Genomic DNA, 16,759 nt, shown 5'->3' with positions numbered 1-16,759 from the left:
CTCAAATAAACAATTTTTAAACTTGGCACGCAAGCTCATGTGAGATACAAATTTGGCCCGACATTCAAAACTTTGAACACCCCTGCATTAGATGGAGATATATTTGTGGTTGGACACAAATTCCTTGATTTTTGAAATTTTAATCTTAGAACTTAAAAAAGAGTTATTTTTAAAATTAGAGTTTCATAGATTTTTTCAGCATTTTTGAATATTTAAATAATTGAGCTTCCCAACATTTTAAATATTGAGCAATTCTCTACGAAATCGAAGATCTGTGGGTCTACTACCGTAACAATCCAAATGTCGACCGGTTTTGACAACGGAACATACCCGCATAGCTTCAGTGAGTGTGGTAGACTACTTTGCTAATGTGTTAGGATGTCCTGGGTCATCCAAGTTGGTCCAGAAGACTTTTTTTCATGTCTCGGCGAGATCTTTCGAAAAAAGTTGGTCCCGTTCGTGTACATCCTTGGACCAGCTCCCATACAAATTTGCCCATTCTCCTTTGGCAGCTGTCCATGCAAAAATGATTTGTAAAAAATCAAAAATCTGTATCTTTTGAAGGAATTTTTTGATCGATTTAGTGTCTTCGGCAAAGTTGTAGGTATAATTAAGGACAACACTGAAAAAATGATGTACGGTAATTTTTTTTTTTGGTGATTTCAAATTCCACTTTTTGTCACCACAAATTTATTTGAAAAAAAAAAAACACTATTTTTATTATTTTTTTTTCATTTTCTGATATGTTTTAGGGGACACCAAATGCCAACTTTTCAGAAATTTCCAGAACGGGCAAAACATCTTTGACCGAGTTATAAATTTTTGAATCAATACTGATTTTTAGAAAAAATCGAAATATTAGTTGCAAAAAAATTTCAGCTTCATTTTTCGACGTAAAATCAAATTTGCAATCAAAAAGTACTTTTATTAAATTTTGATAAAGTGCACCGTTTTCAAATTATAGCCATTTTTAGGTAACTTTTTTGAAAATAGTCGCAGTTATTCATTTTTTTTAATTATGTTTGGCCACTTTTGGAAAAAAATATTTTTGAAAAGCTGAGAAAATTCTGTTGGAAAACTATATATTTTTTTAAATCAAGAATAACATTTCCAAAGGGCGTAATATTGAATGCTTCAAATTTTGAATTTCCGTATATCATTTTTGTTTGGTAGCTGTCCAAATTTGTATGGGAAATTACATGGACAACTAATGATGCAAAATGGCTTCTTTGGGCATACCGAAGGCACCAAAAAAGTTTCAGCCGAATTAAAAAACTACAAATCGAATGACCGAATTCTCAGAGAAATGCTATATTTCAATTTTGAATATTCTTCAATTTCGAAATTGATTCAAAGTTTGATTTTTTGGATTTCAAAATTGTTAAATCGTAGAATTTCAGATTTTTATAATTTTTAACTTTTGGAATTTTGAATTTTTAGAATTATTGAATTTCGGATAATTATTTTTTATTTTAGATTACTTTTAATTCTGTTTTTATTATTTTGATTTTTTGTACGTGTATTTTAATTTCAAATTCCTAAATTCCTGATTTAAATTTTCTTATATTTTTTTAATTCGAACTAAATGTCTACATTTCTGTTGATTTTTTTCTAAGTTATTGTTATTTTTTTTGTCAGACAATTTAATGGTAAATGTTAGGCTTTTCCGCGGGATGGATGGATAGTGATTTGAAATTATTGTAGTCGCAAACTGAAAGAAAGAGGTTTTTCCGAGTGATTTTAAGACCAGAATAATTTCTAATAAATCTTAAATAATTTATATTGAAAGCGTCGCAAACCTGGGTTGGTAACATTTTATGGAATTCACAAGGGAAATGTGTCATCACAACGCAGTAAAACAACGGAACGTGTAAATTGTCGAAAAATAGAATTTCTCTTTATTTTCCCCTTTCTCTCTGGTCTCCTTCAACTATTAAATTTTCAAAAAAAAGATCACTTCATTATGTACAAAAATTTCGCTAGCTTTGTTCGCATATTTCATTTCGAGTCAAAACAAAACGACGCACAATTTCTTGCGTGAGCAAATACTTTTCGTTCCGTCTTTTAAGGGGGGAGGGGAGGATGGGGTGCCTTAGAACTAGTTCAACAAACAACTCATCAACTCTCGCTCTCTTTCTTTTGTGTGTGTGTGTTCAAAGACAACAAAAACAATTATGGATTTGATTTGTGAGTGTGTGTGTGTGAGTTTGTGGGGTGCGTAATAAATAAATTAAATAATGGGGGATAAAATTTGGGGGGAGGGTGATTTTAAAAATATGTTTTATGGTAGCATGTAACAACAGGGTGTGAATGAGCTGCCCTAATAAATAGTGGAGGGGTAAAAGTTAAATACTATAAAATCAATATATGTATAAGTATGGTTTTTTTTAAAACAATGAAACAACAGAACGTTGGGTTTTGAGTGCTTCTTTCTTTGCGAAGTGGGCGTGTGAGTAGGTACCTGTCACTATTGTTGTATTTACAGCGCGCGCGCGTTTAACAAAGTTTCCTATTTATTACACGAAAAACAATAAACAAACAACGGACAGATTTGCGCATAGACAAACAGACAGAAATGATAATACCAACAAATGCACGTTTTTAGTTTGTCTTTTCTCCGTTTTCCCAAGGTTCCGAGGTATGGCCGAGGACGTTTTGGACGATTGCTGCTGCGGCTTCCCTTAATCCTACTAGAGTTGGGGTCGTGAAAACCTTCCTTTTAAATGATGAGTATTCGGATCAATTCCTCTCTCTTGCACTTTTGCGTCGCCAGCGTGAGAAATCGTGTTAAGATTCGATTTTGATTTTGGTTCCCGTTTTTGTAAGCTCCTTTTGCTACTGCCCAAGAAGCGTTGCTCCGTTTGACTGGGTCATCAACTGGGGCTGTAGCGATATCTGCACCGGCAGGGTTTGGTTGTCCGCCGTGGGAACCTGCGCCAAAGAAATACAGTCATTAGTACACACTTCACGAACCCCAAGTAGACTCAAAAAACTCACGTGTATCGTAACGCCCTGTGGCAAACAGATGCCCTGCGTCAGGGCGGAAGGCTGAGGCGGATGCTGGTGATGCTGCTGCTGCTGCTGCTGCTGTTGCGACTGGTGGTGATGGTTTGTACTCGTACTGGTTATGGTCAACCCGGGTGGGATTCCGGCCGGCAGCAACGGACCCGTCGTCGTCGAGACCACGTTGCTGTCGTTGTGGTTACTATTGCTGCTGGAGTTGATGTTGTTGTTGGTGCTGCGAGAAACGGAGCCGGAACCGTTGGTCTCCTCCTTTAACCGCTTCGACATGTGGGAGCGAATGTGCTTCCGGAGGTGGTCTTTCCGGTAGAATCCCTTGCCACAGTCGCCACAGATCTGGGAAGGGGAAATGATAAACGGTTAGACTAGAGACACTCTTGTTTTAACCACTTGTTTTACACATTTTTTCAAGTTCTTGACTATTAAAATAAATAATTAAAAAAAACGTTGCAAATCGTATCCATTAATCTCATTATGACAATGGTCGTAACGCGTGCTAATGGCGTATCCTAGCTAGCTAGCTTTGAGGTAACTAGCTTGGAGGTACCGTGGAGAATTTCGCTTATCTCCTTAAAAAGTCGGAATAATACCCCATTCAAGTTATATCATATTTTAAAGCCTACACTGAGTAATTCTCTCATGAATGAGTTTCTATGACTAACTAAGTCAGGGATATTCTGATCGATTCCGAGTCTTCGGCTTATTTATAGGTATTGCTTAGACATTTTCAGAAAAAATAGCTATTTTATGTCATGATTGGTAAAATTCATTACTCACGACTTTTGAAAAAAGTGGTCCTTTATTTTACTCCATTTTAAAACAAAAAAATATTTTCAAAATTTTCTCATCAACCTGAACATTTTAAAAGACCCGAAAACACTTATTTTCGACCATATGAGAAGGGATTTTCTGATCGGTTTTTTGTCTTGTGCAAAGTAGTAAGTTAAGCAGGTTTTAAACTATGATTAGGGTGACGAGCGGAAAGTCCCGGCAAGTCGACCATTTTTGGACCTCTCGATTCCCGGGAAATTGGCTCGAGACTCCCGGAAAATTTTAAACTTATAAATATCGAAGCAAAATTATATAAACTGATCAGAAAAGTGGGTCTCGTGGCGCAGGGGTAGCGGCTTCGGCTGCCGATCCCGATGATGCTATGAGACGCGGGTTCGATTCCCGCCTTATCCACTGAGCTTCTATCGGATGGTGAAGTAAAACGTCGGTCCCGGTTTCTCCTGTCTCGTCAGAGGCGCTGGAGCAGAAATCCCACGTTAGAGGAAGGCCATGCCCCGGGGGGCGTAGTGCCAATAGTTTCAGAAAATTATTTCGAAATTTCTAAATTGTTTTAAACATTGCATGTTCTAGTTCAAATAAACCAATTCTTCTCTAATCTTATTATTCAGAAATGTAAATTTTAAATTACAATAATTATTGTTGAGAGAAGCCAAAAAAATGTGGAACCCAAAATTTACCTTAAAGTATACTTAGCAGTTAGGGTAGAGTAGTCATCAATGAGACACGGGGAACAATGATAAAATGGCTCTCACAAGACTTAGTTTAAACCAATCAGGCTCATATTTGGAGGAAAGGTGTGTCTACTAGATACACGTCTGCCATAATAGTGGCTTTGGTTATGGACGCTCCCTTGCAAAGTTATTCATACATGTTTGATTCTGGGGTGTAAAAGTAAATTATGACTAAAAATTACATTTCGCTTATAGACTGCCATTAACACAAAAACTAATATTTCTCCAAATTTCTTTCGTCATTTCACAGGACATTAGTTGGGCTACAATGTCCTTTCATTAGGTTTGGACAAAATTTAAAATATACCCAGAATCCAGGGCTGTCTTATTGTTCCCCACTCCTTTCAGCCCATGGGTAACAATGAGACACTTTGATTTTTCTTCATTGAACTTTTCAAAATTTATGGAAATCTTTCAAAACATGAATTGGAAGTGAATTTTGGCATATTTAGTGAGTTTGAACTTCATTTAACCAAAAATATAAAGTTATTGGGTAAAATATATGGATTTTACAAAATTTAAATATTTTTTAGTATAACTGTTGTTATTTGAAGTTTGATGTTGTCTACAATGAGACAGTTGAATAACTCTGGCTGTAGAGGTCGGATCGATCTCATATTTTGGTCAATGTTAAAACACATTAAAAGAAAGAAAATGCAACAAAAAGCTCTTTAAAACATGCTAATGAAAAAAATACAAAAATCATTGAAGTTTAAAAACCAAAAGTGTCTCATTGATGACTACCCTACCCTAAACTTCTGGACTGAAATTTTAAAGTTTTTTAAATATGATTTTTAATTATTATTTTTAAACGGGTATAGCTTTTTAAAATAAGTTCAATTTCCATATCCTCTCTCGAGTATAGCAATCCTCATAATCCTCATAAGTCTCTAAGTAAATTTCGCTGTATCAAAGTATTTTTATGTCAATAAGTCATTTTGTGTTTCACGTCAACCCCAATATTATATGGGTCATTCCATCTGAAGCGGAACAGCATTTGAAAATTACCCTCTCCGATCCTGCTCAAATTTGGCAGGGCTGTTGATACTATCAAAACATGCAAGAATCCCGAATTTCATCCAAATCGGACCACCCCCTCCATTTTTGTACCTCCCCAAAAAATCTACTTTTTGGCGATTTTTGACCAAACCTCCTAGTTTCAAACGACGATAACTCAGGAACCACACATCTTAGAGGGTCGGTCGGTATGTTTTCTACCTGTATTGCGCAACTGAAAACTTTAACTGGCCGTATCTCAAAACACCCCAACTTATTTTTTTAATTTGACATCACCATCGTGTTCCCCGGTCAATTTTACATAAGAATCACTTATCGACAGAAATTAATATGTTTCGTTCCAGAGATATCGAATTTTAAAGTTTTGTGTTTTCGATATAACCTACATCAGCTTCATTCGCCGCATCTGCTAGAAGCACACAGGCGGGCTGATCAATAACTGCTACCTGACCATTTATTGAAATAATATTTCATCATAAATAATCTTTATCATATTGGGCAGAAATTGACTGTATAACACTGTAGGAAACTGGAGTTGAATCACGAATGTTTATCTGCTCAAAAAAAATGAATGAAGTGAATTTCTGTGCTAACCCACAGGACACAGCAATAACGACATACAGTAAAGGGCAGAATCGGATTCCGACGGAGCGAGCAGGAAAATGCAATTAATTTTGTTAGTAACACTGAACAATAAGTGCACGATACATTACTGAGTAAAAAATATGAACTAAAATTATTAAAATTTGATGATAGTCGTACTCTAGTGAAGGACGATCACAAGGAGTAGGAAAAGGATTTCTGGAAAGTATAAAACTGAAAAATGTAAGAAAATCACAAAGTTTGATCTGCTGCAAAGCGGCTAATTCCCCTAATTTAGTTGCGATGATTTCGACACCGTCCGAACAACAGTATTTTTTTTTCTTACGTCATTCTTGGATTCTTTTAATCAAATGGAGCCGGCTCACAATATAAAAATTGATTTAATATGATCAATCTTTTAAACCATAAATCGGATTTGCCAAATTATGGTAAAGTGTCAAAAATAAACTATAATAATAATAATAAAGCAGGTTTTGGGGTTTTTGCTGAATGGCACTATTTTGCTACCGCCCATGATGAAGGCCCTAGTCATGGCCTCGGAGGTACTCTAAAACGGTTAGCAACACGTAAAATAACCCAATAAATATTCCTTTCACAAAAATAGAATGATCAAGGTAGGGAACAGCATCTAATTCCAGCGTTTCTCTAATGTTGCCATATCAGCGCTTTGGCATTCAATTACAGCTGATTAAAGGCGTTTTCAACTGAAATCGAGTGATAAATAGATCAATAAGAAGTGAACAAGCATGTTTCTATCAAAAGTTTTGCAAAATTTGTTGTTTAAATAGTGAAAATAAGCAAATTGGACGAAACTAGGAGCGAGGACTTAACCTGCCAAACATACGATAATTTCCTCTATTAGCCATTTGAATAAATATTTGCGTAAAATTATAAAACAAGCAAAACAATGTAAAAGGACCGAAGCCGAAGTGTAAACAATGAGTCTATCTTGCTCACGTCAGTTGATGTTTACATTATAAACGAGCAGGATAGACTCTTTGTTTACACTTCGGCTTCAGTCCTATTACAATGTTTAGCTAGAAAAATATAAATTAAATTAATCATCTCCCAGAACACCAGGTAGCAGTTATTGATCAGCCCGCCTGTGTGCTTCTAGCAGATGCGGCGAATGAAGCTGATGTAGGTAATCTCGAAAACACAAAACTTTAAAATTCGATATCTCTGGAACAAAACATATTCATTTCTGTCGATAAGTGATTCTTATGTAAAATTGACCGGGGAACACGATGGTGAGGTCAAATAAAAAAAATAAGTTGGGGTGTTTTGAGATACGGCCGTTTAAAGTTTTCAATTGCGCAATACAGGTAGAAAAAATAAATTAATCAAAATTTTGATCACGGAAATGGATTCTACGTCCAATTTCCTTCAAAATTGAGTTTAAGACCGACCCTCTAAGATGTGTGGTTCCTGAGTTATCGTCGTTTGAAACTAGGAGGTTTGGTCAAAAATCGCCAAAAAGTCGATTTTTTGGGGAGGTACAAAAATGGAGGGGGTGGTCCGATTTGGATGAAATTCGGGATTCTTGCATGTTTTGATAGTATCAACAGCTCTGCCAAATTTGAGCAGGATCGGAGAGGGTAATTTTCAAATTTGCACTTTTTCGTGCACAGTTGAGATGGAATGACCCATATTATATTTGGGGAAAAAAACTCTGGCAAACTTTGTAAAGTAATTGTCCGCCAAATGTGAACATTCGGGTTTTCCTAATAACTGTAAATATTTTTTCAATGAATATTTACAGTTGACCTGGAAAAGGAAGAAAAACAAGTTTAAATTGTTGTGTGAATAGTTATTTATCATGTTGCAAAAATCTTGTATCTGCAGATTTAGAAAAAAAAATCATAAGGTAGATATAGTTCCTTTAAGCAATGAGGATACTTCATTTAACGTTTCATAGAATTAGTAAGAATCAATTGTAAGTAAATTCATAAAAAAACTTAATTTTTACTTTTCTTTTAAATTAATGCCACTATTAGCATGGTCAAAACAATAACTCCCGGGTCCCGAGAATTCCCAAAAGAATTGGCCAAATTCAACTCTCGATTCCCGGGAAATTGAAAATCTCGAGAATCGTCACCCTCTTGCTATGAACAACAAACTCGCACTTTTTGACAGTTTGCCTGCACTTGTTTGCAGAAACGTCAGCCCGCATGTCTTTTGCTTTGTTTGCGAGTTTGCCGCAAACAAGTTTGCGGATTTGGCAATCTGTTAAAAACGAAAAAGTGCGAGTTTATTAGCTTGTTTGGCATAGTCTGATACCTGCTTTATAAGGATAATTCAGAAAAAATAGATACACAGAAAAAGTCCCAAAATTACCAAAACACGCAATAGTTTAGAGTAGAGCAAAATCTGATAAAAGAAGTTATACTTATTTGAAATAAATTTTAATTATTGGAAAAAATCGAAAAAACTGTCAATCAAAATAAAATACAAAAAATAGATGAAAAATTAGCCCTTCAAGCCAAAATTTTGGAAAAAATAGTTTTAATCAGTGTCATCTAATTAGAAATAATTTTAAAACTCGCGATATCTCGAAAACCATTGGTTCCATGTCTGGAGTTTTTTTAAAAGGTCCAATAAACCAAATTTTCAGTTTTTGCTTTTTGGGTGTTTTTGAATACCCCTAACTCAAGGCGGTTTTGAAAACACCCAAAAAGCAAAAACTGGAAATTTGGTTTATTGGACCTTTCAAAAAAAAAAAAAAACTCCATATGTTAATATTGAAAGAAAACTTTTGTGAAATTTTCGGCTCTTTTCATAAAAAAATAATTCAATTTTTAGAATCAAATCAAGCGTAACCTTTTGAATGCTTCGCTTGGTAGACTGAATTTCGTCATGTTCATGCGATGATTATCTAAGTCCAAGTTACTTAGGAATAATTGAAAAAAAAAAAGAACCAATCCCACTTGAACCAGATTCTCAACATTGCTGGCCGCTCCCATCTACACCGCACACCAGGGACAAGGATAGGGAATTTAGAAGACGGGAATTGTTGATGCTCCCTCTTTTTTAAGGGGATAAGAGAAAATCTCCGCGGTATCCTCAATTAAGTTTCGCTTGGAGTTTGACGAAATGAGTGAAATTAATTTCAAAGGTGTTCAAGAGTTTCAAAATATTTTTCAAACAGGTATGCTTGGGATTCCCGACTTTTTAACAAAAAATCACAAATTCCCGACTTTTTCCCGAATTTTTTCTGGATTTTCGATTTTTGGATTCAACTACAGTCCAGACTCGATTATCCGAAGTTCGATTATCCGAAGGTTTGTATGGGACTTCGGATAATCGAATCAGAAACAAAAAGAAATTTTAGCGTAGTTTAGGGTCATACCTATGCTCAACAATAAAAAATTTGACAACGAAAAAAAATTTTTTTTTCGTGATTCGGTTATACGAAGTTTCGATTATCCGAAGTGAAATTTTTCCGAGGCCTTCGTATAATCGAGTCTGGACTGTATATCATTCTAAGTCCTACTAAACATGAAAGCTTAAATGGTGTTGCAGTAAGCATTTTGTTTGCCAATCTAAAGGACGGATAAGCGAAGCCCGCCGTGAGTTCGTGTTTTTCAATCATTTCAGAATTCAATGAGTCCAGGACTTTCTCGCAGATGGGAATCGAACCCAGAACCATTCGCTTAACAAGCGAACATCGTAACCATTCAGCCACGACTTCTCCAATCAAGAGTAATCTTTTGAATGGGCTAAAAACACCTAGTTTGGACATTTTAAAGTGTTATTTTTTAAATGGGATAGATTTTTAAAGCTCCACCTTCATGGATAGTTATGAAAATTAAAAAAAAATAACAAAACAATGTACAGTAGTTGTTTGGTAACTGGGCGTTGTTTAACTGGGAGCTCAATAACTGGGCCGTAGCCCAGTTAAAAAGCAGACAAACGTCAAAAAACCAAAACAAATCAAAATGACCGAGGGGTTAATGGATGCAAAAATCATATTCAATAATTAAAAAAAACTTTTTCCAAACTTTTATTTAGTTTCAAGTCACAATTTAATTAAAATGAAAAGTAAGCATTGTAAACAAATTTGATTAACTTTTATTTTAATATTTCATCATGAAAATATTACGCATCGATGACTGGGATACGTTTTCAGCCCAGTTACTGAACAAGTACTGTAATTGGGCCAATGTTAAGTGTAATTAAAGAGTTTATCCTGCTCGATTCTATTGTAAACATCCACTGACTGACGTGAGCAGGGTAGCCTCTTCGACGGTACGGTACACTTCGACAAGGGCCTATTTTGATTATCCGAAAGAACTTTGAATAAACGAATAATGAGTATTTTTGTGGTGTTTTTTTATGCTCTTATTTTCAATATTAACACCAAATTCAGCCACTTCATATTTTGGGACTTTTGGGATTTCGAGTTTGAAAAAAAAAAACATCCGAACTTACCTCCGTTTTCACGCCGCTGTGGATGACAAAATGCAGGTTCAGGTGCTCCTTCCGCTTGAAACCCTTCATGCAAACGCTGCAGATGTAAGGCCGCTCCGGATTATGTCCGAGTTTGTGTCGTTCTGGAAAAATAAGAAACAAAACATGAAATATGATTCAAAACAAAAGCCTTATCTAATTCCTTACCAAGATGCTCCTTCCGCTTCAAGCCGGCGCCGCAAATGTCGCAGATGAACCTCCGCTCGATCTTGTGCACCGCCAGATGCTGCTCGAGGCACTCCTTCTCCGGGTACGCCATGTGGCACTCGGGACAGCAAAACAGCACCGTCCCGTCGAGGGCCGTCGTGATGTGCACCTGGCCCGGCTTCTGGCGCTTCGGTTTCGGGGGTTTCGATTTGTACTTTCGCTTTTTGCGCGCCTTGCCCGATGACGACGACGTTGGCGTCGTCGTCGTGGGATCTCCGTCGGGGGTCGTCGTCGAGGTGGCGGCCGCCGTGGTTGTTGGGGACTCGTGGAAGGTGCTGCTGCTGGTGTCGCCACTGGTGCTGCTGTGGTTGTCCTTGAAGCTGCTGTCCGCCTGACTGCTGTCCGCACCAAAGTGCGTATTGTCGTTGGAGTTGTCCTCGAGGATTTCCCGCTTGATGAAGGTGCTACCCGGCGTGTTGGGTATCGAACCGCCGATCAAGTGGTCCCCGTGGGCCAAAGGTACATGGTGATCGCTACTTCCGTTGTTGTTGTTGTTGTTGAGATTGCTGAGCTTAAGAAATGGTTGCACGTTTAAGCTTTGCCCTCGTTGCTGAAGAAACTCCGCTATGTCCGTGCCGAAGGCCTGCGTCGCCGCCAGGTTGGGGATGTGACTCCAACCTGCTTCCTGTTTGATTTGCCGGAGCGCTGGCGGCAGATCGCCCTCGACTTTGATCGTTTGTTCGTGATTTTGCAGCTGTTGCTGATGCTGATGCTGCTGTTGTTGTTGTTGCTGTTGCTGGTGTTGCTGAAGAAGCGAGGTGTTTTGGGCTTGGGCAATGAGTTGGAGGTCCTGCGGTTGGAGCGCGGCCACTATCGTCATGCCCTCCGGAAGGTTGTGGTTTTGCATCAGTTCCTCCTCCTGGGGACTGTAGGCCACGGTCAGTACGGTGGTGCCCTGCTGGAAACCCTGGATCGGGATCTGCATCTGGCCCATCTGGAACTTGGGCGTGGCCGCTTGCTGAGTCGGCGCCGGCATCGGGTTCGGATTGAGCACCTGGATTTGTACCGTCTGCTGGGCGTCGCCCGGTTTCGCGCCCGGCATCGTGATTGGGAGGGTGATGTAGGCAGGGGTTGTTTGCTGGGGGTAAAAAAAAAACGAAATTAGATCGCGAATCTTTCAAGGTGACGGGAAAAGTTCTCACCGAAAATCCGGCGGCTGCCGCGGCGGCCTGTTGCTGCTGCTGGAAGGCCGTCGCGGCCGCCATCGCGCTGCCATCCATCGGCCGTAGGAACTGCATGCCACCGTCGCTGCCGGACACCAGGCCCAGGACCTGAAATAGAACCGAAAGGAATTGTTTATTATGGTTTGTCCGATATTTAGTAGACACAAGTTATTTTTTTTTATTACAGAAATTTAAAATAAAAATTGCAGCATGCATTATAAGGGTGGAATCGAAAATTGATTTTTTCAGCAACACATTTTTTTTAATGGTCCTTTTAGGGGTCCCAAACGACCTCCCAAAATTTGGGAGCGATTGGTTAAGCCCACGATTGGCGCAATGCGAATAAAATTTGTATTGAAATTACTTTGGAAAAACTTGCATTTTCACATTTTTGAGTTTACGAAATTAATGTTTCATTATTTAATGAATCTAACACCGTAGAAGTAATGCCCTGGATGTCCTGAACAACTTTCCCCAAGACAGTACGGTGCTAAATTGCTTCTAACAAAAGTTTCAGAGCGTTCAATAGAGGCATTTCGAAATACTCGGTAAAAATCACACTTTTTGCAAACAGTAAAGTTTTACTGAATTTCCATCTACTGAAAAAAAAAACTTTCTACCAGCGATCATTTCCCAAAACGAAATTTGATCGCTGACACACAGCGCCGATGCATGATTGTCGTTGCTTGGCGACGGTCGGTGAGAGCGTAAACACAAACGAACGAAAAATGAGCGCCACTCAAGCAGCCGCCCGAACAAGACAACGTGCTCCTTTCTCTCGTGTATCGTCCCTCTCTTTCTCGTGTATGCTGCGTGTGGTGACAGAAGTCATTTGAATGCGATCACGGGAGAGATGATCGGAACCTCGGCAGAATGTCAAACGACTGTTCACTGAGCGAATGTACTTCTAGAGGGAAGTCAATGACAATGATTGAAAGTAGAATCATTCTACAAATGTCAAAATCAGGTTGTCTTGGTGAAGACGATTGGAGTGTTCTGTCACTTATCCAGGGTTGTTACGGAAAAGTCGAAAAAAATTCCGCGCCAGATCCGCGCCGACCCCAAAACCCAATCCGTGCGAAATCCGCGCCATATAAAATAAATCGCGACAAACATAGAAGAGAGTAACATAATGAATGAAATTTTAAACGAATAAAGAATAATACAGAAAGCATTTGGATCAGTACCGTTGATCAGTTGTGGATTCATATCCCACCTGCACCAAGTGGAACCTTTTTTGCCATTTCTGAAACAATGTTAGCATTTTTTGTAACACTTTAAAAATCGTTGCTTTGAAAACAAATTCAGAAAAAAAATAAAATTAAAAAATTAAAAAAATTTAAAACCATGAAATAAATCACCAAATAAAAAAATCTAGGGATTTTGTACTTGATAATTTTCGCCAAAATTTTACTCTGGAAAATCGAAACACAAAATTTTTATTATTTTCTTCACTAAATTTCTCAAAACAAAATTATGACTCCGAAATGATTTAATAGTTTAATAATTTAATAATTTAATAATTTAATAATTTAATAATTTAATAATTTGTACTTGATAATTTTCGCCAAAATTTTACTCTGGAAAATCGAAACACAAAATTTTTATTATTTTCTTCACTAAATTTCTCAAAACAAAATTATGACTCCGAAATGATTTAATAATTTAATAATTTAATAATTTAATAATTTAATAATTTAATAATTTAATAATTTAATAATTTAATAATTTAATAATTTAATAATTTAATAATTTAATAATTTAATAATTTAATAATTTAATAATTTGTACTTGATAATTTTCGCCAAAATTTTACTCTGGAAAATCGAAACACAAAATTTTTATTATTTTCTTCACTAAATTTCTCAAAACAAAATTATGACTCCGAAATGATTTAATAATTTAATAATTTAATAATTTAATAATTTAATAATTTAATAATTTAATAATTTAATAATTTAATAATTTAATAATTTAATAATTTAATAATTTAATAATTTAATAATTTAATAATTTAATAATTTAATAATTTAATAATTTATTCAATTCAATTCAATTTATTTTGTCAGTAAATAATCAATTTACAATTCCGTATTTCTTATAACCTAATAGAGTTTTGGAGTTCCTTTCAACTATGGTTTACACTATAATTCATTTTGATGTAATTGGATATTCTAACAATGGATTTGGCAAGAGAAGGAAAAATTAAAAAAAAACCTTCTAGATTTGCTAAGGAAAAGGATAGAAATAGAAAAGCTTAAAACTAAATCACAGTATGTTTTGTCTATTGACGTCGAAAAACTTCGCTGCACAAGGCAGCTTATCCGTTGTAGATGTACTTCATCATCAGCTCACTGAGAGCTTGAAATTGTTCTGCCTTGTTTCGGCAGGCACGAAAGCGCGTGAGCATCTCTCCAGCAAGGGCGAAAAACTCAGGAAGCGTGAAGAGATCATCACCGGTAACATCAGCTTGTCCCGGGGGGAGAACCACCCCCAGAAGCGGCTACTCTAGCGTACGAACCTCCCCAACCGGGAGGGAACGCTGGGTTGGTCGATGGAGCCGCTCCGCCGCCAGCTGCTGCAGCGGTCGAGCTCGAAGTCTTCGGAGGTTGGCGGGACGCTGGCGCTTTCTTCTTCTTGTCCTGCTCCTCGATGTACTTTTTCCGCGCGGCACAGCCACGGAAATTCGCCGTGTGGTTTCCACCACAATTGGCGCACTTGACACGTGCTTTGTGCTGCTGGGCGTTTTCCCCCAGTTGGTCTTTCCGCGGAAGACTGCACTTTTTGGTGAAGTGGGTCTCACCGCACTTTACACACCGGGGTGGGAGATTGCAGTTTCTTGAGCCGTGTCCGAATTTCTGACAGCGGTGGCATTGGGCTGCGTCGGCCGGATTCTTCGTGTAGAATCGCCACGTCACAAAGAAGCCGTCCAGTGCTTTGATCCGCCGTAGGTCCTGGATTTTGACGGACCCGCGATCGAAGTACAAGAGGTACAAGGTGTACGTACCTGTCACCGTAGTCGATTTTGAGAGCACCTTTATTTCTCGAGGCTTAACCTTGACGCCCGTCAGGTGTTCTTCCAGGTCGGAGATCGGGCGGTCCGGATATCCCTGAAGGACGATCTTCACTGGGACCTTTTCTGCAGGATCAAATGTGAAGAATTTGAAGTTTCGCAACTTCAACTTCTTCACCACCAAGTCGAAATGCAGCTTTTTGTGGGTAATCACTTGCACAGAAGTTTTGCTAATTTTGAGACAATATTGGAGTCCCTCAAGCAACTCGTCAACATCGTCAGCCAACGTATCCAAAACAAAAATTGGAGGTGGTCGTCGTTCCTTCGGAGAGTTACCATTTTTCTGCTTTCCTTGCTTGCGCGCAAGTTCATCATCGTCATCGTCGTCGCCAGCACTGCTGCTGTCACTGTCGGTGTTGTTTTCATCTCCACTCAGCATCTCAAATTCGTTGCTGGTGGGAACGTTGGAAGTGGTTGTCGTCGTAGTGCTGGTGGACTGCTGCTGCTGCTGCTGCTGGCCGGAAGTGCTTCCGGATGCCCGGGTCGATTGTCTCGTCCGTACCGGGGACTCACGTGGACGGTATGACACGTGTAAAAATGAAGGATCGGTGACGTCACCGGGCACGCTCCCGTGCGCGATGGCGGTCGATGCGGCATTGGTGTGTTTACCTTTCTGCACTCTGCCGGTAGATGAACTTCGCGGGTTTTTCGAGGCCGCACTCGAACTGCCTCGGCCACGGCTGGCCCTTGGCATGCTGGAGGAGCAAACTCGCGGGTAATCACGGTAAATTACGGCGAAAAAATCGAAAAGTCTGAAGAGCTCCGAACACTTGACTGTTGCTGGCTGGTGTTGCCAGTCCCGATGGTTGATTTAATAATTTAATAATTTAATAATTTAATAATTTAATAATTTAATAATTTAATAATTTAATAATTTAATAATTTAATAATTTAATAATTTAATAATTTAATAATTTAATAATTTAATAATTTAATAATTTAATAATTTAATAATTTAATAATTTAATAATTTAATAATTTAATAATTTAATAATTTAAAAGTTTAATAATCTAATCATTTAATAATTTATTAATCTAATAATCTAATAATCTAATAATCTAATAATTTAATAATTTATTAATCTAATAATCTAATAATCTAATAATCTAATAATTTAATAATTTAACAAATTAATAATTTAGAAAGAAAGATCTTTCTCAAAAAAATCATTTGTAATATTTTCGTAATTTTTCAATTTAATAATTCGTACTCTTTTACGTTTTTTGAGTCTGTAAGTTTTGGCAATTTTAAATAATAAATTCTATTTTTTTTTATTATTTCCGTATGTAAATTCTGAAATTTCAAAGTATTGAATTCCAGATTTCCTTTTTTTTAATTTTAACACTACATTTCGCTTTTAGACAAAAATTTTAACATATTGCTAAATGGATTTCGTCATGTTGTGATAGAGGGAGTAGAATCAATTCTACCTGAATCAGAGTGGCAACAGAATTTTAAATTTTTTAAATAAACCAAAAATTTGAAAATTTAAATTTTTTTTAGCTTCAAATTTTTATAATTCTGTAATTTTTCGAATTTTGTTATTTTGATTTTAATAAAATTGTTACTAATACGGGTTGTTAAGCAGATGTTTTAAATATAATAAGTTGTAATGTTATGTTTGATTTATATAACAAATCTCAATACATTAAAAAAAATCGCTCCTTGAAGATTATTTCGA

The 16,759-nt window shown here is 37.2% G+C and overlaps 1 protein-coding gene across 2 annotated transcripts in view; it reads right to left on the bottom strand.

Annotated features, from left to right (window-relative positions):
- Positions 1-1,871: 1,871 nt before the first annotated feature.
- Positions 1,872-16,759, bottom strand: part of LOC6032206 (transcriptional regulator ovo) — a 56,051-nt gene continuing 41,163 nt past the window's right edge. For both annotated transcript variants that reach the window (XM_038262966.1, XM_038262965.1), the window contains 5 exons: positions 11,984-12,112; positions 10,782-11,919; positions 10,596-10,717; positions 2,998-3,357; positions 1,872-2,931 (listed from right to left, as the gene is read on the bottom strand). In XM_038262966.1, coding sequence (XP_038118894.1) covers positions 2,836-2,931; positions 2,998-3,357; positions 10,596-10,717; positions 10,782-11,919; positions 11,984-12,112 — 1,845 coding nt within the window. In that variant the 3' untranslated portion in view covers positions 1,872-2,835. The remainder of the gene's footprint in view (positions 2,932-2,997; positions 3,358-10,595; positions 10,718-10,781; positions 11,920-11,983; positions 12,113-16,759) is intronic.

Source organism: Culex quinquefasciatus, chromosome 3 (assembly GCF_015732765.1).
Source record: "Culex quinquefasciatus strain JHB chromosome 3, VPISU_Cqui_1.0_pri_paternal, whole genome shotgun sequence".
NCBI lineage: Eukaryota > Metazoa > Arthropoda > Insecta > Diptera > Culicidae > Culex > Culex quinquefasciatus.
The sequence above is the reverse complement of the archived record's forward strand: the minus strand, read 5'-3'. Positions and strand labels throughout refer to the sequence as shown.